Raw genomic sequence first — 26,248 nt, 5'->3', positions numbered from 1 at the left:
TGGGACAAAAAAGTGCCTAAGTTAGTTTTATTGTAGCTACGTACTGACAAAAAAACTGCCCAAATTAGTTTTATGTGAGCTACGTACGACCAAAAAAGTGGCCAAATTAGTTTTATTTTAGCTACGTACTGACAAAAAGGTGTCCAAATTAGTATTATCCGAGCTACGTACGGCTAAAAAGTGCCCAGATTTACTTTATTAGTTACGTACGACCAAAAAAATGCCCAAATTAGTTTTATGTGACATTTGTATGACCAAAAAAGTGCCCAAGTTAGTTTTATTTGAGCTACGAACGGACAAAAAAGTGCCCAAATTCGTTTTATGTGAATTACGTGCGAAACAAAATGTGCCCAAATTTATTTTGTTTAAACTACGTATGATCAAAAATGTGCCCAAACTAGTTTTATCCAGCTACGTACAGACAAAAAAGTGCCCAAATTGTTTTATCCCAGTTATGTACGACCGAAAAAGTGCCCAAATTAGTTTTAGCTGGGCTACATATGACAAAAAAACTATCCAAATTAGTTTTATTTTAGCTATTTATGGACAAAAATGTGTCCAAATTAGTTTTATCCGAGCTACGTACAACCAAAAAAGTGCCCAAATTAGTTTTTTCCAAGCTACGTACGACTAAAAAAGTGCCCAGATTAGTTTTGTAGGAGCTATGTTACAAGCAAAAAGTGTCCAAATTAGTTTTATCCAAGCTACACATGGAACAAAAAGTGCAGGAAACTCACAAAAAAACTATGAGATAGAATTAATAATACTTGATCCCATAAGCGCCGAACTTGTAAAATTTTAGGGCGTTTTTTTGTCAGTAATCACCAACAAAACATAACAGTACTAGTGAACAGATTTGGTACCTTTGTAAGTTATTATTGAAACAACGCGGTGTGTACCGTATCTCGGAAAATCGTCATACCAAATTGCAAATGCGCGCTTAATGTTGAAGGACAATATAGTATCAATCTACTCTGCTCATAACAAAGAAATGGTCTGTCAGTGAACGAAATAATACTTGGCAAATCACGGTTATTTATTCACAATACTTATTAGAACGGCGTTTAAATTGTACTTGCTGACAAGTCGCAGCATATCTGGAGACCTGGCGAGCAAAGCGAGCGCAAAATAATTTGTGACAATTGGCATATCCCAGATTTTTTTGAATTGCTTGTAATTTTGTATAATATAGGCCTTATCGTTGCGTTAGTACTGGACAACAAATTTGTTTTTTGTTGTTGTTTTTCGCTTTGGATTACCGTTTTTTTATCGTACTAAGCGGCCTATTGTCACACATGTTTTAAGATTTATGAATTGTTATGTTACACCAAGTAGTGTGCTCAGGCACGTGGCGTGGTCATTTTAAAGGGGTTGTCACATCAGCAACCCAAATCAATAGGGGGTCTTGGGATGTGATAACAACGCCCCTAGCGAGAACGGGCGAAGGCCGAAAATTTTACGTTTAGTGAATTATGGGCGCTGAATATGGCAATTATAAGGAACTTACAGCTGTTTAAGAGTGTGTGTTTGACGCTAGAAAAAATTATGCAACATTTCGTTAATGCTTTAAGTAGTATAATTTTAATTGCACGCCAAACGCTATATGGAATTGCGGTGCAGAGCAGCCTATGTGATGTATCAACCACAAAACTATTTTACTGCGGGAATTTCAGAAGTATTTTTTTTCAAAAAAGTGGGATTTTCAAAGTAGAATTCCTGTGGATTCTAGAACTCTAGTTTTTTTTAATTTAGCAGAATAACGAATCCAAAATATTGAATCCTAGTATATTTTCATTAATCTATTTAACCTCGATTTTGTTTGGGGAGGGATTAATCTTAAAATACTCTACAGGGTATTACTGCCTCCTTAAATGTAATTAAACACGTTTTTAAGTGCAAAAACGATCCGAGGCCCGCCTGATTCACATTTCTAACACAATTATTAGTTAACATTGAGACCTAAAAAAGGTTGCCGACCCTTGATTTAAGTGAAAGCTGGGAAAAAGCCCAAACTTCTGTGGGCAGGCATAAGATAATTTGTTGTCCAGGTTATATGAGACTGTTACGTCACACATTGATGTATTAGGGCAGAAAGCGTGTATATAATTGATTATTAAATCAATGCACATTATTTGGGTTAGGGTGCTGGTTAGCGTTTGGGTTAGGGTAGGCAAGTATTATTAAATTTAATCATCTTAAGCATATTTCTTCAGACAAATTAGTGCATTGTCCTAGACTTTGAAGTCTAAAAGTCAGACTTTTTCATCGTTTGGATGTCCTAATTGTCGTAGACCTTTTCTTCAAACTGCACTAATTTCTGACGGATCGGGTGGTAGTTTACTAATTGCGAAATTTGGTTCATGATTTTGTGATTGGCAAGTTTTTGAGCTACTAATTTTTATTAGTTCACGGTGCTTATAGGCTCATTTAACTCATGTTTTACAACGAATTTTGGCTTAGTTTGTCTGAACAAGGTAGTACATTGGACAGGGATCTAAGTTGTGCATAGGGGTTAGACACCAGGCCGATACGCGCGAATCTTTTGTTTTACAACTTTCTTTTGTCCTAATTTGGAGATTAATTTTAGCTCAAGTTGTCTGTGTTTAGCACTGTATGTTTTGTGGTATAGGAAAGTACATGCTTTATATAAAAAACCTCGCATCGTAATAGCTTTAAACTTTTTCAAACAAAATTGTTGCAATTATCCGCGTTATGCTTTTATTTGCAAAAAAGAACTTTTCATGCTGTTTTTTAACGCTAAAAGGTTGGGACTTTTCGAAGATAAAACTTTTAGGCACATTGTTTTGGTAAAACAGTGTACTATGCAAAATTATAATATACCCAAAATAGCAATGTTGCGTGTTGTGTCACCTAACGGAGTAGCTTGAATTTATGTAAATATAAACAGGAAAGACGCGAGCGCGAAATCCTATTTTCATTAGAGTTATCAACTGAAGAAAAATGCGTAACCGTTTAAAAGTCAAAATGCTTACAACCGCTGCACTAAGCGCGATTTTTGCTTTGACCATTGGGCAGTTACACCACCGTGCTACGCTTGACCAAGTTCGCCACACAAACTGCCAAGCGAAATCGCGTCTTTAACGAGCACAATACTGCTAATAAAGAGATTAATTTTTATGTCTGGGAGAAATTAATTAAGATTATTGCGACACCCCATCTCTCCATAGGACTTTCAATATATTGAAAAGCGGATATTAGCAGACTAAAAAAAGTGATAACCAAAAAAAAGGTGTCCCGCATATCCAATTTAGGCACTTTTTTTGTTGGAAAATTTAGACACTTATTTTCGGCTTGTACGCAAAATTTTGGACGTCGGATGAGTAAGTTGCATCAGACTTTATTGTGGTCACAACCACTGGTGTTTCCGGAGAAGGGGGTTTGGACCCCCCTGTTTTTGAAGTGATATTATCTTTATTTTCAGGGTTTAACAAACTCTTTGAATCGGCAGTATTTTTCATTTTATTGAGTCACATGTCTTAAGTTAATGCCGAACCAAAATCGAGCGCAATAAGCTGTTTTTCTTTTGTTTGGTCGACCATAAACGCAGGACAGTTTTTCTCTTATGTATTCAGGTTGGCTGTTTAGCAAATGTGTTTTACGACAATCGACAACGCTAAGTCAAATCTTCTTGATTTTTTTCTCCCTAAAATAAGTCCAGTAAGGATCAGTTAATGTTCCTTTCTGTTCGCTTTTTGCGGTAATATCAGATGTTAGTGTAAGAATTTTTTTCACTGTAAAGCACATTCCTAAATGGTGAGATAATGGTGACTGTTAGAGCCTCTTGCAAAGTCGCCATTTTTAATTTGTGGTAGTTACCACAATATTTTTATATTCTAAGACCACAGGTTTAGTGTGCAATTGACACAACATATTTTTCCTCAACAGCAGCTTGTATTTTAGCTTGGCACACAGCTCGGCGCAGATGTTGTGCTGATCGTTGCATAATAACACCCGGGAAAAAATATCTTTGTTTAGTGTACTTGTCGGAGGTGGCAAAATACGTGTTTGTAATCGAGTGCTAGTCCCGTACATGTAACTTAGCTTTTTATGTGCTTGGAAAACACATAGTCTACATTGTAAAACAGAAATACGCTGGTCTTTCCTGTTGTTTACCGCCGGCAATTTTAGTAACATTTACCTTATAATATCTATGGTTCTTAACTGGAGGAGGCGCTCCCCATAAATAGAGCGCTGGCCAATTCTCAGGGGGCACGAGTACTGCCACAATATTTAATATTTTGTGCAGTAATTTTATGGTTACATGTTATGCTTGGTGTTATTTCTACCAATATTTAGTGTCTTATGCTTTACATTTAAATTACGCGCATGTGTAGTTTATAACTGTGAAATTTGGTCCCTGATTAAGTCACAAGTTTTTAAACTACTTATTTTTAATAGCTCTCAGTGTCTAGGCCCTATTAAATCATATTTGCACGTTTTATGACGGTTTTGGGCTTCTTTTGTCGGAACAAGCTGCTACGGTCGACCGGCAAGTGAATAGAGGTTACACACCATGCCAAAGCTCTCAGGAACTGGATTTTTTTTCGCTTTTGCACGATTCTTTCTTTTGTCCTAACTTGTAGATATATTTTAGCTTAAAGTCTTTGTCTTTAGCATTGTATTTTTGTGTTATAGGAAGGTAATTGCTTTAGGAAAACTCTCGCGTTATAACTCATAGCTTAGAACTTTTGCAAACAAATTTATTACAATTATCTGCATTAAGCTTTTATTTAAAAGCTTTGACCCTTAGGCAGTTACACTGCGCTACACTTAACTAAGTTTGTCACACAAACTACCAAGCGAAACGCGTCTCGAGCGCAAGGTTCTCAACCTTTAATGCTTTGTGGCCCCCTTCAAAAAGCTCTTGACCCTCGTGGACCCCCTGCTTGTAAAAATACCTGGCAACTCTTCACGTTAATAACAAATACAGCAATTAATCAACGAATAAATGCACTTTTCTAAAAATTGAACAAATCAGTCATTTTGATTTAAATTAACTTTGTTAGTCATTACAAAACTTGATCTTACCAAGGTATTTTTTTATATTCGGCTCTGTTTTGTACTGAGCCAAGCTAATGTTACTACATTCGTCAAGATGATTTCTTGATCTTGGTTTTTTTAAGCGTTACTATTACTTTACAAATACGATATGCATAACCTCGCTGAATATTGGCCTAAAATTGACTTTTGAGTAACCCTGCAGCGTACTTTATGCGTTTAACGATGGAGTGTTTCTTTTGTAACTTTACGCCTTTTAGGGAAATTGCGAAATTTCTGCACTTGTCATTACATGGTATATATAGTTGCTCACCCAATAGCATTTGACGGACACTGATTAAGCGAAGGTTATCGCTGACGCTGCACTACATGGCTACATACATAAAGCAGCACAGTAATTGTTTTGCCATAGTGACAGGCCTTCGACTTTAAACATCCCTACTGTCGAGTCAAAGAACGTGTCAGAAAAATGTGTTACAAAACGTTACAAGAAAGTGTACATTCATAATAAAAAACTTTTATGTTAACTGGCTAATTTTGAAAATAGCGACACTTTGGTTTTGTAACCTAGCTAGAAAATTATGCCCGTGGCCCCCAAATAACTGCTCTGTGGCCCCCCAAGGGCCGATGGCCACGGTTGAGAATCCCTGCTCTACATAAAGAGACTGATTTTTCTATTTGGGAGAAAATGATAAAGATTATTGTGACGCCCACACTACTTCGTCTCTCACTTGCAACGAAAGCATCCTCCTGATAGACAAACCAAGCCAAAAATAATTACCGATTTTATTTGGGAGTAAATAAAAACAGATGTTCCTTAATAAATATATTGTTTGCCTTTGGTAACAACTTTTATAAATTACAAGTTAGGTGGATTACCATGACATCAAAGGAAGGATAAGATTGTTGAATGGCAAGTAAGCAGTGATGTAGGTTCTGATCTGTTGCATTGCTTCAGGTCAAAGGTTAGTGCCATAATAAAAGTTTCTAAAAGGCCATCTTTTTTGTTTTTAGGATAAACGACAAGAACGGTTGCTTGGTATTGAAATATTGAATTTCTTGCAAAGGCCTGATGGAAAACGGGCCAAATGGAGTACAGATAAAACTAAAAAGAAGTGTGTTGCCTGGAATATTTTATTCAAAGTTTGTTTGTTATCTAAACTTTAAAAGGGTAATAAATGGGGGTGTTCAAAGTAGAATTCAAAGGTATTTTGAAATAGTATATTTGGAATTTAGAATAGCACATCCAGAAAAGTGTGTTTTTATTTTTAGGGAGGTTAAATATATTATTACCTTTTTGACAAATATAATTATTTCTAAAATTTTACTTTCAAACAAGTACTTGTTTTAAAACTTTAGGTCATTGATTGGAGCATTACTTCCAATGCTAGCTTTAAGCCAAAATGGAACATAGAATAATGCTAAAAATGTGTTGGACCTTTGAAGTTTTTTTAGAAAAATAGCATTATAACCCATCTGTTTAAACCACATAAACATTTTGTGGCAATACAAAACTTGCCCCACCCACTTTGCCCCAGCACTTTGTGTTGTACCTGGTTAATGATGGGAGATTTATATTGTGGTGTTGCGCCTATCATAAGAAAGGATTTTCTGCACATTCTTTGTAGTCTCCTCTTGAAAAGAGTTGAATGTTTTTTTTTTCTTATCAATGATAACATTATTTATATCCTTGACTGGGTCAGTCAATGGAAAAATTGTGTAGTAGATAAAATTGCTTTGTTTTGTCTATTTGATCTTGAAATTTGTAAAAAAAAATATTTTTCCGAGCCAGACGTTTTTTTCCAAAGAAACTGCATTTAACAACCAGTTCATAAATGTGTTGCAGGCATAAAAAGAAGTTTTCTTCCTATGGTATTTTCTAATAGTTTTGCATCACCATTTATCCATTCACTATTGCTTGCTGTAGTGTCAAACACCAATGATCGCACGATTTTAGTGTGATTCCATAACATTGTCGTTTCAAATATGGCTTTTGCTTGATATTGACCTGTTGCACTTTGCAATTGTTGAACACAAAATACCTTTCTATTGGGGTAACCACGGTTGTCCAGAATCAATTATTGCAAGAGCTTAGAACTTGTCTCCAAGGTGATCGTGAGTCAACTTCCAATCGCAATGAATTGCGACATGCTTTGGTGGATTTGCAGAAACTTTGTCTAAAATTATATGTGATATTTTGAATCTGTTCGCAAGCTTGAGCCTTTGTGTAGTTGTAGATAGAACAAAACCATTTAAGTCACCCTCACATGATTTAATGAAATATGTTGCGAAATTGTATGTAATTTTCAGCCTGTCTTATACTTTTGTTATTTCAGGATTATGAAGTGTATTCCTCGCTTGTAATGTCATATGTTCACTTAGAGGTTACGTATGTTGCATTCCAGATGCCACAGCATCACCAGGAAAACTTTCAACACTTTCTGTTTCAGTTTCTGTAGAAAATGAAAGCGTTTCAACAGAATTGCTGTCTTCCTCTTTTGTCAGTCTTTTCAAAAACCTGTTCTCGTTGCACCCGGATTGCCTTATGTTGTACTTGAGCACGGAAAACTTTGTTGTTTCCACTCATGGTTCTGAATGTGTGCATTTGTTGGTTGCAATAAAAGGCAATGCCGTCCTCTTTTTTCTCAGCTGACAAAAAACAACCAGATTGTATCAAAGTAATTGCATTTGCACCAATATTCCACAATTCATCCAAGATGATCATGAATTCACTTCTGTTTTCACCTAGATCATTTTCTCTTTTTTAGCTAGCTTTCAGCGAAAACCAAGTATCCAAAGATTTTTTGAGCTTTATAATTGCATTGATCTTTGTTAATGTTTTGATACCTGCTATCTTCCAAAAAACACAATTACTTGATCTACAGCTTGCAATATGAATTCTTCGTTTGACGTTGAAGGGGAGCTTCTTTTATATACAGAATGTACTGCATAACTTGTCGAAGAGTTGGCAACTGACTTCCACTTATAGATGGATTGGAACAACCAACTAGAAAATAGCTAGCACCAGGTTGAAGGTTAGGTTTTTTTAGAAGAACTCATTGTTTATTAATTGGATAATTTCTAGAAAAATACACATACTTGTATGTTACTAAAAGTCTTAGACCAGGGTTGGGTAAACTGCGGCTCGCAAGCCACATGCGGCTCGCTTTTTGTGACTCTTTTAGTCGAATCGTAAAATTCCCAAAAATTTGTAAAGGCTACCAACAGTATTTATAAACTTTTCTCTCTTTTTCTTTTCTTTATTTAGGCAGGCATTTTGTTTATAACATAGCACTATACATAGAATTCAAAGAGTTAGTCAACAGAAAGTCTTTTATTATATTACAATTTTGTTATTATTGCTGAACTTATATTATTTACCGTTTTTGTATTGAAATAATTTTGAGGCTCTCTGGTACTTATATTTTTTGCAAATGGCTCTTCCATTGAATACATTTGCCCACCGCTATCTTAGACCAAACTTTGATTGCATAAATTGTTAACTGTTCTAGAAACTAAGAACAGTCAAAACTGTAAAATAAACTGAATTTAAATATTTTAAGATAACTCCACAGTACAATTCAATACTGACTTCACAATTATTTATTTGTTATGACACTGAACAGTCGCTACAACAGCCATCAGCAGTTTTGTCATCTAACAACCTTTGTTGTTGTAATGACAGAAGTGTGACCAAGTAGTTTATTATCTTTAAATCAGTTATAATTTATATGCCGAACAACTGTTAAAGTAAGATTTTGTAGTAAAAAAACCTTAAACTAAGCAGTGAAAGCGTGACAATAACAAAATGACAAACCTGAAGGAAACTCTTTTCTTAACAGATTATACCGGCTACCGAAAACTTGATCATAATGCATCTCTAGTTGACAATTAAAGAAAGCTCATGACACCATCTAGATTCTACATACAACATCGTATATAACAGTGGTTCCCAAACTTTGCTCCGCGTACCACCGGTGGTATGCGAGAGTCTTTCAGGTGGTACGCGACTATGTATAAATTTTGCTAAAACTTTTTAAAGGATCTGTATAAATATCCGAAAACTTTCAACTTTTAAAACTTTCAGATTGGGTAATTTGCAATGTTGCGTTTTAGTTACCTTTAATTTGAGGTTTCGCATGTTTATGACGTAACACTTATCTTGTTGAAGATAGTAAAACATTAATTGTTAGCAGCTGGTGGAGAAAAACAACTACATGAATCGCATTAAAACTATTTGCTGTGTTTTGTTTAATTTATGGCTTTTTGGCATGACATATGTCAAACTTTAATACAGCTACATGCTCATTTTCTTATCTATATGCTAAAATAATTATAGTTTGAGATTTTTTAGTCAGATGTAACTTAGGTGGTACATGATCGCTGTACAAAAGCTCGAAATGGTACACGAGGAAAAAGTTTGGGAATCACTGATATATAACATGTTTGTACTGTTTCTATTTTTCTATAAATGTTTCTGATGATTTCTCTAGAAAATTCTAAAAATAAAACATAAAAAAATAAAAATTAATTAAAAATTCAGGCTGGATATATTTATATATAGGACGTCAAATGTACGAGAATGTTGTCCAACTTAAAAACTTTCCAATACACATTTGTTTTCACCCTTTTTCCTGTTATCTTAACTCTTTATCTTTGGAAACAGTGGTGTACCAAGTGTTGGTAAACTTGATATAATAAATAAAATAATATTTTCAGAAATCAGCCTCTCGCATATCATATATATTACAGCAGCCATGACCAAGTTGCAACCATTTTTAAAGGCTCTGCAACCCTTGTGTAGGTCGCGAACCGACAGTTAAGACTGTAATATACCGTTAGACTGTAACCACTGTAATATATAAGATTGAGCACTTGTTATATTAACTTTGTTTATCATTTCACCATGATAACCAATAATAAACATCAGGACTGGCAGTTTTCAGGTTTGATAAGTTGAATATTCAGTTAACCATTTCCGCATTTGTCATACCTGTTGCCCATATCAAAATAACCTGCAATACATACCTTTATATAATTCTACCATTTATGAAAAATATTTTTCAATTTACACACAGTTTTTCTGTAACACTTCATTAACACATTTAACACTTATACTTCGCTTTAACTGTGCATTTCTTACTACACATTGACACCAAAACTTATTAGTCTTTGGCACTTGGACTAGCTGCTTCAAAGATTTGGTACTCCTTAGCAATATTTTTGTACTCCCTTTGTTATTACATGTTGTACAAAAATAAAGGGAATGTGAATCAATAATATTGTACTACTAATATGGTTTCATTGATGGAATGTTGCTTTGGCATTAGAAAGGTCTACAAAAATTTGGAGGAACAGATAAGTAAGTAGAAGCTTAAGTGTTTTGCCCATAAAACGCTTGCACAAAAAAACAAACAGCTTGAAGATTTCTTTAAGCTTTACTGATATTCTAATGCAGAGCAAACTTCTGCAGTACCATGTGCTTTAAAAGAATTTTAAAGCAATTTTAGTAACAACATTTATACAACAGGTTTGAAGATTTGATATTCTACTTTGAACATCCTTAATTTAGTCATAGATCCATCATAGATGTTTAATGTAAGTATTTTTTTTCACTGAAAGAAAAAAAAAAGTATTTTATGTCTTTTATTGCGTTTTGGTAAATAATAAAATAATAATCCTTTGTAGCAAACAGAGCCAACAATGCTTTATAACTTCATAACACTTAGTTTAACAATAAAACTATGAAATATTACTAGAATTTACTACTATTTTGTTTACTATTTTTATTTTACAGAAACGAGCATGATATGTACAGGTTAATAATTATGAACTATGAGAACTCTCAAAAAGAACTTATCAAGGAAAATAAAGATATGCGAATGTACTTGAAGCAAATCCAAGATGAACTTATTGCTGCACTTAATGTAAACTTGCTGCCTGATGGTGAATATTTCTACTATGATTCTATTTTGTTTATTGATAAATAACTTATTTTTTATATTCCTATAAAAACTAGAATATTTATCAATAGACAATAAATATGCTTTGTAACAAAACCATAAATACAAAAGAAGCTATCTTAAAACAAATTATCTCAACTCAAACAACAAAACTTTTTGTGGGCACTTTAGTGCACTTTAATTCAGTTGAGTTCTGATTCACCCCAACTTGCCCAACTTACTATTAAACCAGTGGTCGGCAAACTGTGGGCAGCAAACTATTCAATATACTGGTTAACACACAACACACATTTTGGTGCCTAGAAAGTTTTATTTTGGGATATTTTGATGATTCTGAATCCGAAAATTAGTTGGTTTTATAAATTGTCTTTATTTTTTTTTAAATATTCCATAGTTTAGCTCAAAAAATGTTTGTAATATTATGATTTTTCTGGCCAGCCCAAGGTATTACAGGATATTAATGCTGTGGTCAGTTTTCAGATTGGGTTGTGTTTTGTCTGTAGGCTAATAAATGTTTTTAAAGCATGTCAAACTACATTGCATTTGTTTCATGCATTAATTGTTATGCGACATGTAAAAATTAGGTCTATAGCAGGGTTTGTCAACCGTGGCCCTCGCCCCCCTAGGGGGGCCACGAGCATAACTTTCTAATAGCACTAATAGTAGTGATTATTTTGTATTCTTTGCAGCATATTATTTAAATGCCCTATTAACATATCACATTTGCTATAAAGTATAACTAAGACACACACGTTAAAAATTATAATCAAATTATAAAATTATAAGAAAAATATTACATAGACATGTTAAAATTATAACCAATTTATATTATTTCAGGTAAAATATTTCTTCTGTTGTGTAGCGTACAAAGATGTTGTGAAATATGCTACAAGTACCTTATTCTTACATTTTTTTAACGATTTTGTGAAATATGTTAATTTGTATCGCAGAGATTATTATTAACAGTAAACAACACATTTTCATTTGTAAAAACAGTTGCCGAACACAAACAAATTTTTTTGTAATAATCGAAGTGCATTTTTTGTGAATCCAAAGCACACTGTTAGCCTCCAGATTAAGGATTGGCCTTTTAAACAGAATGCATTAAACAATGTCCTCCATATGTAGTTGTAACTTGACTTGTTATCCTTTGACCAGTTGGTTCAACGACCGTCCTTGTATAGCCGGGGTTGTGAGTTCGAGAACCTAGCCGCAGACTTTTTTTTTCTAGCCTGGTCTTGCTTAGAGGCCCTGGATTTTTGACAGAGCTGGGTGAAATCAGTGACAAAATGAACAGCGCAAAGCTGTTGTCTAAGCGCTCACATTTTTTAGGTAATTAATAAAGTATTTTGCACTGGTTAGAAAATGACGCCATGGAATTTTAAAAGAGGGCACCTATGTTCTTCATTGATTAACTAATCTCTTAGTTTGAATTCTGAAAGTTTTTGAAATAGGGATTAAAAGATACACAAAATGTATTTAATGAAAAACAGAAAAAACAGCACACACTTGTGTATGAATGTTTTGGTGACTTGTCAAAGCATATTTATCAATTATATACTGCAAAGAGATTATTATTTTCACTGGCTATCCTGATCCCGTAGGTTGCCGACTCCTGACCTGTAACCCGGTAGCATACTTTGCGCGTTATATGATAGTTCTTACTTCTGCAACTTGACGCCTTTAAGGAAATTACGAATTTTTTGCACCAGGCATTGCACGTTAGTTGTTGCTCCATAAATGTTAGTGGTTTGCCCAAATAAATTTGCTTGTTTCAACAAGTAATGAGCTGCCCAAAAAAATGCTGATGCCGCACTACATGCACAGTAATTATTAGGCTGGTTTAATTCAAACTTGTCACTTGCGTATGTGCAATTAAAATCAACTTTCCGGGATAAAATAATAAATTATAACTGTTTCAATTACCTGATATAAACCGCAAACTTCGATTGGAATCCAAATTGGATTCGAATCTAAAAATACAAATTCTACTCTGAACATCCTTAATCACAAGGCTAGCAAATTTAAACGGAAATGTTTCAACGTAATATACAATAGTGATGAATAGCATGGTGAATTCTTAGATTTTGTTTAACCACCATAATCCAGGTAGATTTCGCATTTTACCACACTTATGGCAGGGGTGATTAATAGGGATGTTCAAAGTAGAATCCCAAGGTATTCTAGAATAATAGGTTTCGAATCTAGAATAACGAATCCAGAATAGCGAATCCTAGTATATTTTTATTAAATTATTTAACCTCGATTTTGTTTGGGAAAGGGATAAATCTTAATCTACCCTGCAGGGCCCACATCACAGCAATAAATCGCCCAAACAATTTTCTAACATGTGTACATTATAATTAAAAAACTCTCCCATATGTTTAACATTCTTAACAACTGTTATTTGAAGCAGTTGTGTAAACTGTAATATGTCAACAGTCAAGGTTGTTGCCAAAACTTATATTTTTGCCAACAATGAGAATGCAACACTGCACACAAGTCTTAAGCAATTCAGTCCTGTTTTTTCAAGCATTGTTGGGTCTTAGGGCTTATTTTTTTACTAACTTGATCTGACTGCAAAGAATGCAAAGTTACTATTGACTTAACGAACTGTTGACACTTACACTGAGCATAACTGCATCGCTGAATATTGGCCTAAAGTTGACCTTAAGTAACCCTATAGCGCATTTTGTGGACGGCCAGCATGTTTTACAACGTAATGTTACTTTTGCAACTTAACGCATTTAGGGAAATTGCGAACTCCACACTAGATATTACACGTTGATCGCTCGCCCAATAACGCTTGATTGACACTTAATTATTAGACGAACGTTATCGTGTGACGCGGTAATTGGCCGCCCGAAAAAACGCTGACATTGCACTACCAGGTTACATTTAAAGCAAGCACTGTAAATTGGTCACCGCAGCGACAGGCCAACTTACCACACGCGTTTGTGCAATTAGGCACAACAATCCGCGGTAAAACATTAAATTATATGGTTTCAATTACCCGAAATAAACGGCAGAATTGGATTTGATATTCTACTCTGAACATCCCTAGTAATTAACTTACATTCCAAGGATAATGCCAGTAGTCCTTCACCATTTAGTATTAAAGTAGTGAATACACTTGTTTAACCTAGAATATGCCAGGTATTTTGTCTATTTTAAAATTAATATAGCTAAGAAAAGGTAACTATGTTAGTAAAAATGTTAGTAAAACAGAAACAAAGTGTGATTCATTTCTGTCCAATCGGCAACGACTCATAAGCTGTTAAAATATACTTTATCCACTGATTGAGTAAATTTGTTTTTGTGTTTCGAGGGACTGAAGTTGTTTTCTTTAGTTTCTCCAATGGTTTTAAAACTACAGTATACTTTTATCACCTTAACTATTGGTAATTTTACATATTTGAATAAAATATTTATGGTCTATTGAAATTTTGTAGACATCACCAATGCAAAGCATAAAAAATGCATATAATAGTAGATTTTAGGAATATATGCAATATTACTATAGAAAACTTATCCATATTTTGAGATTGTCAAAATTCACCATTATATATTTCACTGTTCTTTTGTAGAAAACCTTCGAATATCTGTCAATGAATCATTGTTAGATGCAGAACAGCAAATACTTCAGAAGGTTTGATACTTAGCTTTTCCAATTTACTCTTTATGTATATAAACAGTTAATAATTACAGTTTACAGATTCTATTGTAATTTATCGACATTGCTATTACTTAAAATTCATCAGTTAAAAGATGTTTTATAAAACTAAATATGTGATACTTTTGTATTATTTTAAAACTGCTCTAATATATACTGTTATTTTGTAAATGCAAAACATTTTGGGTCACTTGCACACTTTATTTTTAAGATTTCTTAAGTTGAGCTGCGGACAAACCAAAGATTGACCAAACTAGTTTTGTTTGAGCTACTAGAAAATAAAAGATTCCCAAATAGGTTTTTATTCTAGCAACATGTTAACAAAAATTAAGAAATGGCCTTGTCAAAAATACATCATAAAAGCTCATTGTCGACCTTCCACATCCTTCAATTTCCATATTCTCGAACTGTAAAAAAAAAGACAGATTATGTCTAAACCAGTGGTTCTTAAACTGGGGGGGTGCGCCCCCCTTGGGGGCGTGTGAGGTTCATGAGGGGGCGCGAGAAATTGACAAACTCTGTATGAATTATGACTAAACATTAAAGCAAACTGATATTTTCCTGCTACTACTACTCAAATTAAACATTTGGTATCCAAAAAACAGTTACATCATTCGCTTTTTATGCAACTTACCGGGAAATAAATTGCTGTTTTGCTTGATGTATTTGATTTTATAGCAAGGTGGGGCACGAGTTTTGTTAAAACTGTAAAAGGGGTGCGCGTCTCAAAAAGTTTAAGAACCACTGTTCTAAACGGCCATTCGAATGGATGGTTAGAACAGTGATGCTGCTAGGCCGCCTCTGACCTTGATAATAATGTTAATAGACTAAACAAAAGTGAAGACAAAATTAACGTCTTCCACATCAATGGGTCAATTTTACATTTATGCACTGATTTTGACCCCAAATGAAATTTCGGCACCTGGGCATGTTGTTAAATCGGGAAAACGCTGCTAGAACCAATCAGTTGTAAGTACCTTTCATTTAGCTGTGCTTCAAATGAACCTATTACATTGCTGTCTTTAGAAGTCTTTGAATTTAATTTATGTTCTGCCTCAGTTTTGTGTATAGAGTGTAAACAATTTTTAACTATTTAAAAAAAAGCTATAAATTTCCTTTAAATGTCTATATTTATTTTTGATTTTTAATAACATTGAATGGCAATCCTGTGTTATATTTTAACTAGATGAAATACCCGGCAATGGTCGAAAAAAATTTTGGCAAAGGGAGCCATAAAAAAACAAATATTCTCAGTTATATTACCTTGAGAGCCATGTAATATTTTTATTACAACTATAGGTACAGTTGGTATTTAAATAGGAAATGTGATATAAGCGAAAAAACACAACAAATACTGTTCAATATTTTTGTCCAAATCAGAGAGGACTGCGTGTTTAATTCTTCCGGCTCGCACATTAGAGATAAACCGATAAATTGGTTTATCGCTAATATCGGCCAATATTTGGCTTCTACCGATATATCGGTATCAGTAAATGTAGGCCGATACTTTTTCCTGTATTTTAGTATGAAAATATGATATATTTTTTCCTGTACAACAAACAACGCACACATTTTTTGATCGAAAAATATTAAATTTTAGCATCACTCCAAGTTTATATGCAAAAAATAGTTAAATAATTAATAAAGGTATGTAAACTAAAACGTCATTTGGATTTTAGTTTCATTTGATTAAAGTTTTGTACATTTTCCATGTACATAAAAAAATCGGTATCGGTATCGGGTATTGGTTGACAAAATTATAAAAAATCGGGTATCGGTATCGGTCATAAAAAGTGATATCAGTCGATCTCTATTGCATACCGTATATTGCTCTAATGAAGTTATAATACAGTTAAAATGTTGATGAATATAAATAAAAATTAATGTTTTTTGATTAAATTGAACCCTAAATAAAAACATAACTTTAAAAAATCTGATTACAGTTTTTTTTTTAATTTTGTAAACAATTTTTGATCATTTTTATTCGATTTAGACTTTAAATAAATTTGACAAATTTTGACCTAACATGTAAATTTTGACAAAATTTTCACTTTTTATGACAAGTCGAAAAATAATCACCCTAGTAATAACAATGTGACGTATCCATTTTTTGGGGACACCGTGTATATTTCTCTTTTAAAACACTAGAAGTTATTAATGACTGACTTTAACTAAGACAGGAAAGTCTAAAGTTTATTTGCTCCCATTTGAAGCCATTGTCATCATTTAAGTGTAAGGGCCACTGAGGTGTGACCACGCTCCTTAGCTGTTCGCCGTTCTGTTCGATTTTACGCGGGTCAATTCAGTTAAGTCAAGTCAAGTGATTTAAAATTGGTAACTTATGTGCAGTAATTGAAGTAAGTCATTGCAGCTGTTTTATGCAAGTATTAGGAAATGACCAATTTCAGGACAAGGGCAAAGTCTGTGGGCAGATTAAAGCGTTTCATAAGAAGAGAGATATCTTCCTATTTTACACATTCAGTTTGTCATTAAATTAAACCATTTCGATTTTATTAGAAGACCAAATTTTAATTCAATTTTTTATGATTGTAAACATCCAAGTTTTGTTATACCTTTGCAGTGCCCCCCCTCTAAAACAATATTATATTTTGTGTTGAACAAATTTTAATAAATGCCAAAACACAGTGTAAAATAGTTTTACATGGACTATAGCTTTCAGATTTACACTTAGATTAATCAACTTTAACTGTAAAGCATCATGCAGACATCACAAGTAATATTGCTTCAGATGAGTGACTACTACCAAAAGTATCATTGTCGTTTTACAAACATTGGAGATACTTAAACCCCAACCTTTATATATGTGACGTATCCATTTTTTGGGGACACCGTGTATATTTCTCTTTTAAAACACTAGAAGTTATTAATGACTGACTTTAACTAAGACAGGAAAGTCTAAAGTTTATTTGCTCCCATTTGAAGCCATTGTCATCATTTAAGTGTAAGGGCCACTGAGGTGTGACCACGCTCCTTAGCTGTTCGCCGTTCTGTTCGATTTTACGCGGGTCAATTCAGTTAAGTCAAGTCAAGTGATTTAAAATTGGTAACTTATGTGCAGTAATTGAAGTAAGTCATTGCAGCTGTTTTATGCAAGTATTAGGAAATGACCAATTTCAGGACAAGGGCAAAGTCTGTGGGCAGATTAAAGCGTTTCATAAGAAGAGAGATATCTTCCTATTTTACACATTCAGTTTGTCATTAAATTAAACCATTTCGATTTTATTAGAAGACCAAATTTTAATTCAATTTTTTATGATTGTAAACATCCAAGTTTTGTTATACCTTTGCAGTGCCCCCCCTCTAAAACAATATTATATTTTGTGTTGAACAAATTTTAATAAATGCCAAAACACAGTGTAAAATAGTTTTACATGGACTATAGCTTTCAGATTTACACTTAGATTAATCAACTTTAACTGTAAAGCATCATGCAGACATCACAAGTAATATTGCTTCAGATGAGTGACTACTACCAAAAGTATCATTGTCGTTTTACAAACATTGGAGATACTTAAACCCCAACCTTTATATATGATGTATGATACTTTCTACCCTATCTCAATTCTCAAATAGTTTTGTGCTTACAATCTTAAAAAGCATGTTTTATTGCCAATCTAGAAAAAAGTGCTTTATCTTTTGAAGTCTGTGCAGTCTGTGCAGTGTATCATTATTTACATAGGGATTGTCCTAATTTGCAATAATCCAATAAGTCATGTGCAAAAACTTGTTTTAAAATTGTTCTGCAATAAACAAAGTAAAAATATTTCAAAATGTTTTCAGAAAGACACAGATATATCAGAAGACATGTTTGAAATGCCCTATGATTTGGTTAAGGAAGACATTGAACGAAGCATATCAGCAAATTGGGATGCTGTAAGAAAAGAAATGAACAAAAAGTACACTATTTCCTGCAAGAGTGCTATACAGACTGGTTGGTGAATGTTAAGATATCTTTAAACAAATAATTACATAAAAAAATCGGTTGTAGCAGTGTTCTTTACATGGTATTGATTCAAATCTATTCGAGCGAAGCACATAAATTATGTTTATTGGCAAACTTAGTAAAACTTACAAAAAAGGAGTTGTCACACAGCTAGACAAAAAATTTTAGTTTTCCAAATAAAATGGTATTACTAAGTCACTTTTGGCAAACAACTTGTCAGGGCCTTTAACTCCACATGTGTTTGGCTACACAGAAACCAAGAAAACATATAAGCGAAACCATAAAAAAGCAAACAGTATTTGGTAAACTTAAAGTTGCAGCTGTATTACATGCAATGTTGCAAAAGGTTATAGATTCGTGCAACCCAAAAAAAATTTTCGACAAAAATTACATTTTGCAGACAGGATATGAGTATACATAATTAGGGAAATTTTTTGTATGCGATGTATGGCCGTGTAAGAATTTGTAATACATTTGACCAAATAAAAAAAAAACGGAATAAAACATTTTTTTACATGTAATTAATCTCTTTTTTGTTGACATATTTTTGATGTAGATAAAATGGTTGGATTTCAACAAGTTATCAAAGAGCAACAACAACTTATAGAATACTTTACCACCAGCCAGGGTAAGGTTTGGGATAAAATTTGTTTTTGAATAATGTATATTTTTCTGCAGGTCATTTTTTTCACTTCTACATTTTTTTTTATTTTATACCAAACTTTTTGTGTCAATTCAAGTACTTTTCAAATTCAAGGTTAGAGGTTGTAGTAAGTTGTAATAAGAATTAAACTAAATTCTAAATTACATTTAGATCTTGGTATATGATATGGAGGTTCCAGTGCACATAGTTTTTATTTTGTATTAGTGGAACTTCAAAAAATTGCTTCAAATATAATATAATTTGTTATTACTTGCATTATCAGGTCTAAAAAAAGAGTGCACAGTACCCCAAAACTCCTATTTTCTTGAAGAAAAGTCTGAACTGGAACAACAAAAAAGTATTTTCCGGAAACAATGTTTGGTATTAGAGCAGGTAATTTAATCTTAAACATCATTGCTTTTATTGTTGTCATTGTACACATTCGGTAATCACTAATTGTATTCATTCTACATCTTACTTCAACCATTGTGTTGAAAGCCTGGAGAGTGGCTAACCCAGTGGTTCTCAATTTTTTTCATATTCCAAGTCTCAAACACTGTTAATTCCTCCCCCAAAAGAAAGGAATATTGCCAAAATGGAAAAAATCATGTCAGTTTTGCCTGAAGATCTCCACGTTTGCAAATATCAAGTGTTCCTCTTTTTTTGGTCAAAATATCTGTAATGGAACTCTAACCATATTCAACTAAACATGTAGTCGGAAATGGAAGAAGCGTTTGCTTTGCAACTGTTAATAACCCCATTAGCTGTTTTTTAAAATGAGTGAATTGGTAAAAGTCGCACTTGAGCATTTGGTTTGGCATTTTGCAGAATTTAAACTGTATACTGGACCTACACTGAACTGTTCCTTTATCATTACTATGACTAAGTCTACCAAATATTCTACTCAAACTTATCTGCAATAAGAATTAGGTGATTAGAAGGATTAGAAACATAAAACATGGTCCAGGTAACCAGGATTATGAGTATTGGCAAAAATGTGAATTGGTACTGTTCAGTTTTGCTAAATTTTCTGTTTAACTTTAAAATATTAGGTAGCAGTATTTTTTCTCAAAATATACAAGTAACTGCAGCTACAAGAAGTGGAAGCTAGGCAACCTTATGTTTTACTCTTTCTTTACTTTACTTTTACGTACTTAACCATGCTAAAACAAACAAACAGTATACAACAGACACTGGTGCTAGTGAACTTTACTTACTGTGACAAAACAATATATATTGTAAACCAAACAGAGTCGCTTATGACGTTGGTTAACACAGTTAAAGTAACAAATTGTCTTCACATATAAGCTACTTAAGTCTTATTGTGAGTAGACGTTCCCATTTAAACTTTATGCAGTTAATGGTAAATATCAAATAATAAAAATGAGCCATTTTCACCCAATTTCCCTCCCCAATTCCTCCTTGCAACAAACTTCCTCCCCAAAATGTAAAATTCCCCCCAAAGCGAGCCAAGTGGCGCCCTTTGAGAAAAACTGGGCTAACTGTAAATAGTTAATAATCAATAAGGAATTTGTAAGCAAGGCAGGTTTAAAAAACATCTAGTCTGCGTTGAGGTTCCAACTTACAACCTTCTGGCCATACCGTAAGCAGGGGTGTTCAACACGCGGCATGCATGCCAAATGTAGCATGCAACCTAATAAAAAATGGATGCAAGCAGTTTTTGTATTCCCCAAAAATACTTCAGCCAATTGTCAACAAAAAACAAAATTTGTTATACAGCCAATTGCCATTGTTTAATCACAATATAAATCAAATCGCGACAAATCAAAAGCAAAAATGAGAATACTATTTTAAAAAAAGCACTTGAATTAGTTACGAAACTTAGGCATGAGAAGTAGTTATAAGAGAAAAACTGGCACCCCGGAATGTTTGAGTTGGACACCTCTGCCGTAAGGTAAGTGTGTTATGGTTGTTTCTTGACTTACTCCCTTCTGAGCCTGTGTAGCTCAGTTGGTAAAGAACAGTCCTGGTATGACTGGAGATTGTGAACAGTCCTGGTATGACTGGAGATTGTGAGTTTGATGCTTCACCACAGGCTTAATTATGAGAATTAGGTGAAATCAACGCACTGTATTGACTGTAGTTGTTGTAGGAAGCAAATGTGAATGTATTACAATAATATTCATTTAAAAATGCTGTTGACTTTAGTAGAACTTATTAGTTTTTTTATATTATTTTTTTCTGTAGGAAAGAAGGTCATACACAGAGGCTTTGTTGCAACTCGGTGAGGAGCGCCAGGCGTTTGAGGAGGAAAAACAGAATTGGCTTCATCATAACTTTCTGCAAATAACACCATTCCGAGGTGTTGTTTGTTGCTGACATAATTTATTTTGTATTAACCTAGAACCTATTGCTAAAAGGGCTATATCTGCCTTATTTAAATTACCTCTGGTAAGAACTTACTGACAAAGGGTTAGTTTTCAGCACTGTTTTGGCATAATTCATATTGATCAATGACATCTGTCATACGCAGCATTTTTAGTATAATTTATTTAGTCATAGGTGCAGAACTTTCAAAATCCCAGTGCATTTTTTTAACCAGTAGTGCCTACTCATTACCATCAAAACATAGCAAGTCTCGCAAACCGATTTTGCAATTTCATATATCATTTTTTGAACAATATGCTCTTTTGAATATAGAAAATGACATTTTGAGGTCACTGAACTCATCTGAAATAATTGCCAAATTTGCAGAGATCAAAATGGTTGAAAAGACCTTTGAATGATATTGTTGAACTATTATATTTCTCCTTGCAAATTAGACTTTTGTTGTTGTAGAATGTGGATCAAATCAATAAAATATTCAAATACTCATGTGGATTATCTGTACATCAAATCAATCTACTGCAGACCCCGCACTTAAGTTTGCCTTGAAGACACTGTTTTCTCTATGCTGACCACAATATTTGTTTTGCAGGAAACTGTGATGACATTGAGAAGCAGAATTTGTTACATATTTCTGACAAAAAATGCTTTTCTTCCAGTTGGGCCAGCACTATCAGGGTAACAATATTTTGCCTTCATGTTGTTTTTTCTATTGGTACATATAAGTGTTAATCAAATGTAATGGTTAGTGGGGCCCCTATTATATGATACATTGTTAGTAATTGTTTAAGTAGTTTCTATATAATAGGTTATAGTTTGACTAGATTTATTTAATGTACAATTAAAATATGCTTATAAGTTTTACCTGCGATGGCTTTCGGTGTACTAATTATATGTAAGCCGTAGTCGTTGGTCAAAAAGCAGCTTCGAAGGGCTAGAACTCAGCTATTAACACACATGTGTGAATGTTTCATTGAATAATTCAGACTATTTAAGATTAACCAACATATATTTTATTAGAGAAAACTGCTTTAACAAATTAAAAAATATAATTTTACTATTACATGTTTTACATGTTAAGCTTGAACCTCCTTTATCCTAAACAAATCAAAGTGATCCTAAATCAGGGGTGTCCAACACAGGGCGACCTTATAAAAAATGGCATGCAAGCCTCGCAAAAATGCTTTGTTATTCAGGCGATGGCCATTGTTTACTCACAACATAAAACAATCGCGACTATTACGACAACTAACAGTTAATTATAATAGCACAACTTTATACTGTAGTGGAGGCTAGCATTTCCAATTATATGGCTTGGTGTGAAGAAACAAAAAGCAAATGTAAGCTTACTGACGGCCACACAGCTTAAAGCTAATATTCCGAGTTTGGCTGAAAACAGACCATTGCAAAGCGGCAGTATTGGTCAATTGTGCATGGTCGCTTGATTAAAAAACAAATGTTTTTCTTGTAAGCAAAGTTTTGTACAAAAGCGCTTTTGATGTTAGAAAGAATTAGTTGCAAAACTTCGGCACGGGAAGAACTTATATGATTAAAATTGGCATGCCGACATGTTTGACTTGGCACCCCTGTCCTAAATGAAACAAGGTGTAGGTTATAATATAACAGGGGTTCCAAAAATACTTGCTTTTATGTAATGTTAAACATAAAAAGTTTTGTTTCATTGACACCCACACTTACCCTTCACTTATTTTTGTTGCGCTGAATTCAAATATGAAGTTTTTTTTCTAAAAGCTTCACATTTTTGGCAAAAATATTTTTTTTGGCAAAATGTTGCATTATTAACACAAAAAATAAAGTTTTTTTAATAATAGCCATACAGTCTACAACAGATGTCAATACAATATCATAATAAGCTCTGTTTAGGCAAGAATTTGTGCTTGTAAACTTCCTATGGGCAATATCATGTGATGCGCCAGCAGTAATCTGCTAACATGTTTTTGTCCTATATCCCCGAGTAGCGATGCTCCATGGTGTCATCAGTTCCTGATAAAATTGCTCACCTTGTTAACAGGGAATTCCTGCAGCAGTATCGTATAAACTACAACTTGGTAGTATCTGCTTTTTTTATTACCAAGAAAGTTTTTTGCAACTTTGCACAAAAGGGCCATGTGGATTTCTCCTTAGTATATTCATCTTTTTGACAAAGTCCTCATCACGCACAATTTAACCACCAAGAAGTTATTAACCACCGAGATCCATTAAACACACCCACCTTTATTTTGTCAAACAACATCTTAGAAAGTGCAAGAAAGGTTTATTTTAAGTGGAGGAAACACCTCCTTTTCTCGGTTTAAGATTGGGTTGTGCGCAACGTTTTGTCCACTTTGGCATTGTTCGGTTCAACGTAGATGTGTGAGCAATTTTTTTTATCGTAGTCACTAACACAGTGTTAGACCAACTGTGGACTGCGAGTTATTTTTGAATTGCTTGGTGTTATCATGTACCGTAGTTGTTGGCCGCATGATAACCGTACATTCATTGCACTTTATTTTAACAATTGCTGTGGCATGTAATGTTTTAAATTGGCTCAGCTCGGAAAGACCCACGTGCCAAATGTGTCTTGTGAGCCTATAAAACTATATTTTTTGCCAACTTTAACTCTATGTAATCGCAGAATTTTCGCGTATATTAATATTCATATTTTTTTATTTATGAATATTAATATTCAGTAATATTCGGCCCTAAAATTAAAATGTGCCTTAAGTGACTTGCTTAGGGTGAAAGCTACGAGTCTACTCAAAAAATGAGATATGACTCGACCTCCAATTATTCGGGGATAAGTTATTACGGTTATGAATTTTTGAAAAAATATTATATTCATAAATATGAATATTAATATTTTAAAGTTTTTTTAAAAAAAAAAGTCTGATTGCTGGCTAGCTTAGGTTGCTTTAAGTAATGTGTAAAAAATTCAGATCTGATGTGCGTTTTGCCTTGTGTTAAATGTGAATGTAATTGTAACGTCACTGTAGCGTGTATTAGGTGCAGTGGTTAGGCAGTGTTAATTTAATCAAAATAACCGAGATATAAGATGTCTGTTCAAAACAATGTGCCGAAAATAAAATTAATAAAGCCAAAATTTATTGCGCGAATTCTTTTTTGACTTCCTAACTCGTCGTAATCAACCAGAATATATTTAGTCCTATTTGCACATGCGCGCGAGAGGCAACAAAAGGCTTTTTCAAGTTAAATGTTGATTTTGAAAATAAATTGCAGGAAACTTTTAGGCTTTATTTCGTCGTTTACTCCAAGGCTGCATACAATGTATCAAACATTTAACCAATTAAATGCAAAATAACGTTTTTATAGGTCACTTCAGAACTAAATAAATGGATGTTATGGCAACACAGGCGAATCGAGTCAAAAATAAGTAACTCATTTACTTGGGTTAACAGTTTTTTGGGCTTGTTGTGTTTTTTGTCGCTTTTTATTTTGCCAAACAGTTCAAACTGTGCAGTAATTTCGAATTTATCACTTCCATTAAAACTCCTTTATTTTTGGAACACAAATAATACTTTTGTGCCAACGAATTATGAATTCAAGCATTAATTATGGTTAATTGTAAAAAATGTAGTACTTAATGAAATCTTTGCATACCTTTATCATACATTGCGGATTTTTAAAAAGGATTTTTCCTTCACTGCTGGGGCTTTGTCACCTGGTTCGTCACCCGTGTTCACTTCGAGAGGACAAATGGCTGGTTCATTTCAAAATCAGTGTTCCACATTATGTTCATTTCAGTAAGTTTAATTTTAAATTGTATATAAGGTACCGTAATCAAATATAGTAAAGTATGAGCGTCATGTGACGTTATCAACAGGGAGAAAAGTCGTGTTAATAGTTCCCAATCTTCACCTGTATGCGCAGTAAGATCATGCGCATGTTGTCCAATTCCTTCCACACCTTCCACCTCCGACCTTTACCGCGTTCTCGGTCTTCGTTACAATGGAAAAGAAAATGTTTTGTGCGGGTAAACTTTTTAGTTTCATATGTGTTTTTCGTACCATGGTGTAATTTTGACTCCTTCAGAATTCAACTTAAAATAGTTAATCATTAAATAAAACAGTCCGAAACTCAAATTTAAAGGATGTACTACAGCGTAGAAAACAATTGTCTGCCGGAAAAACTGAAGCGATGAAAAGGACGAAATTATTATCTCCTGGTTTTCGGTTTGCTATATATATATAACTAATATAATATAGTTTGGACGCGCTAATCGCCTTCTATAATTTTTTGTAAGACAATTATTTTCAACTATTTATTTGCAATAAAACGTAACATAGATTTATAAAAATAAAGTGTTTAGGAATGTTTCAGATGGATTGTAAAAAAGTTCAAAATGCCTTGGTGTACGTTTTACCAAAAAAAAGAAAAATCTAGTTACACCGTGGCACACTGTTGAGCACAGCTACAACGAAGTATTCTTTTTTTAGGGGGTATTTCTTTTTTAAGTTAAACGCACAACAATGTTTTATAGTACGGGCTAAATTTGGAGTTTGTTGCACTTACTCAAAGTAATTCTAAAGTCCAAGTCCTATTTTCCAAGTCGTTGGTTTCCCAAGTCAAATCCCAGTCAAGCCATAATTAGATCAAGTTAGTTTCAAATCAAGTCCATGTCA

The 26,248-nt window shown here is 33.6% G+C and overlaps 1 protein-coding gene across 1 annotated transcript in view; it reads left to right on the top strand.

Moving 5' to 3' along the window:
• The window catches only part of LOC146164320 (afadin- and alpha-actinin-binding protein-like), a 46,462-nt gene extending 20,859 nt beyond the window's left edge, over nt 1-25,603 (top strand). Inside the window, exons 5-13 of the mRNA XM_083380710.1 lie at nt 6,034-6,134; nt 10,817-10,946; nt 16,836-16,846; nt 18,387-18,607; nt 19,176-19,247; nt 19,546-19,655; nt 21,471-21,590; nt 22,201-22,286; nt 25,450-25,603. Of these exons, the coding sequence (XP_083236836.1) occupies nt 6,034-6,134; nt 10,817-10,946; nt 16,836-16,846; nt 18,387-18,607; nt 19,176-19,247; nt 19,546-19,655; nt 21,471-21,590; nt 22,201-22,286; nt 25,450-25,603 (1,005 nt within the window). The remainder of the gene's footprint in view (nt 1-6,033; nt 6,135-10,816; nt 10,947-16,835; nt 16,847-18,386; nt 18,608-19,175; nt 19,248-19,545; nt 19,656-21,470; nt 21,591-22,200; nt 22,287-25,449) is intronic.
• The last annotated feature ends 645 nt before the right edge of the window (nt 25,604-26,248 follow it).

Source organism: Ascidiella aspersa, chromosome 2, assembly GCF_963924565.1.
Source record: "Ascidiella aspersa chromosome 2, kaAscAspe10.2, whole genome shotgun sequence".
In the NCBI taxonomy this organism is placed as follows: domain Eukaryota; kingdom Metazoa; phylum Chordata; class Ascidiacea; order Phlebobranchia; family Ascidiidae; genus Ascidiella; species Ascidiella aspersa.
The sequence above is the reverse complement of the archived record's forward strand: the minus strand, read 5'-3'. Positions and strand labels throughout refer to the sequence as shown.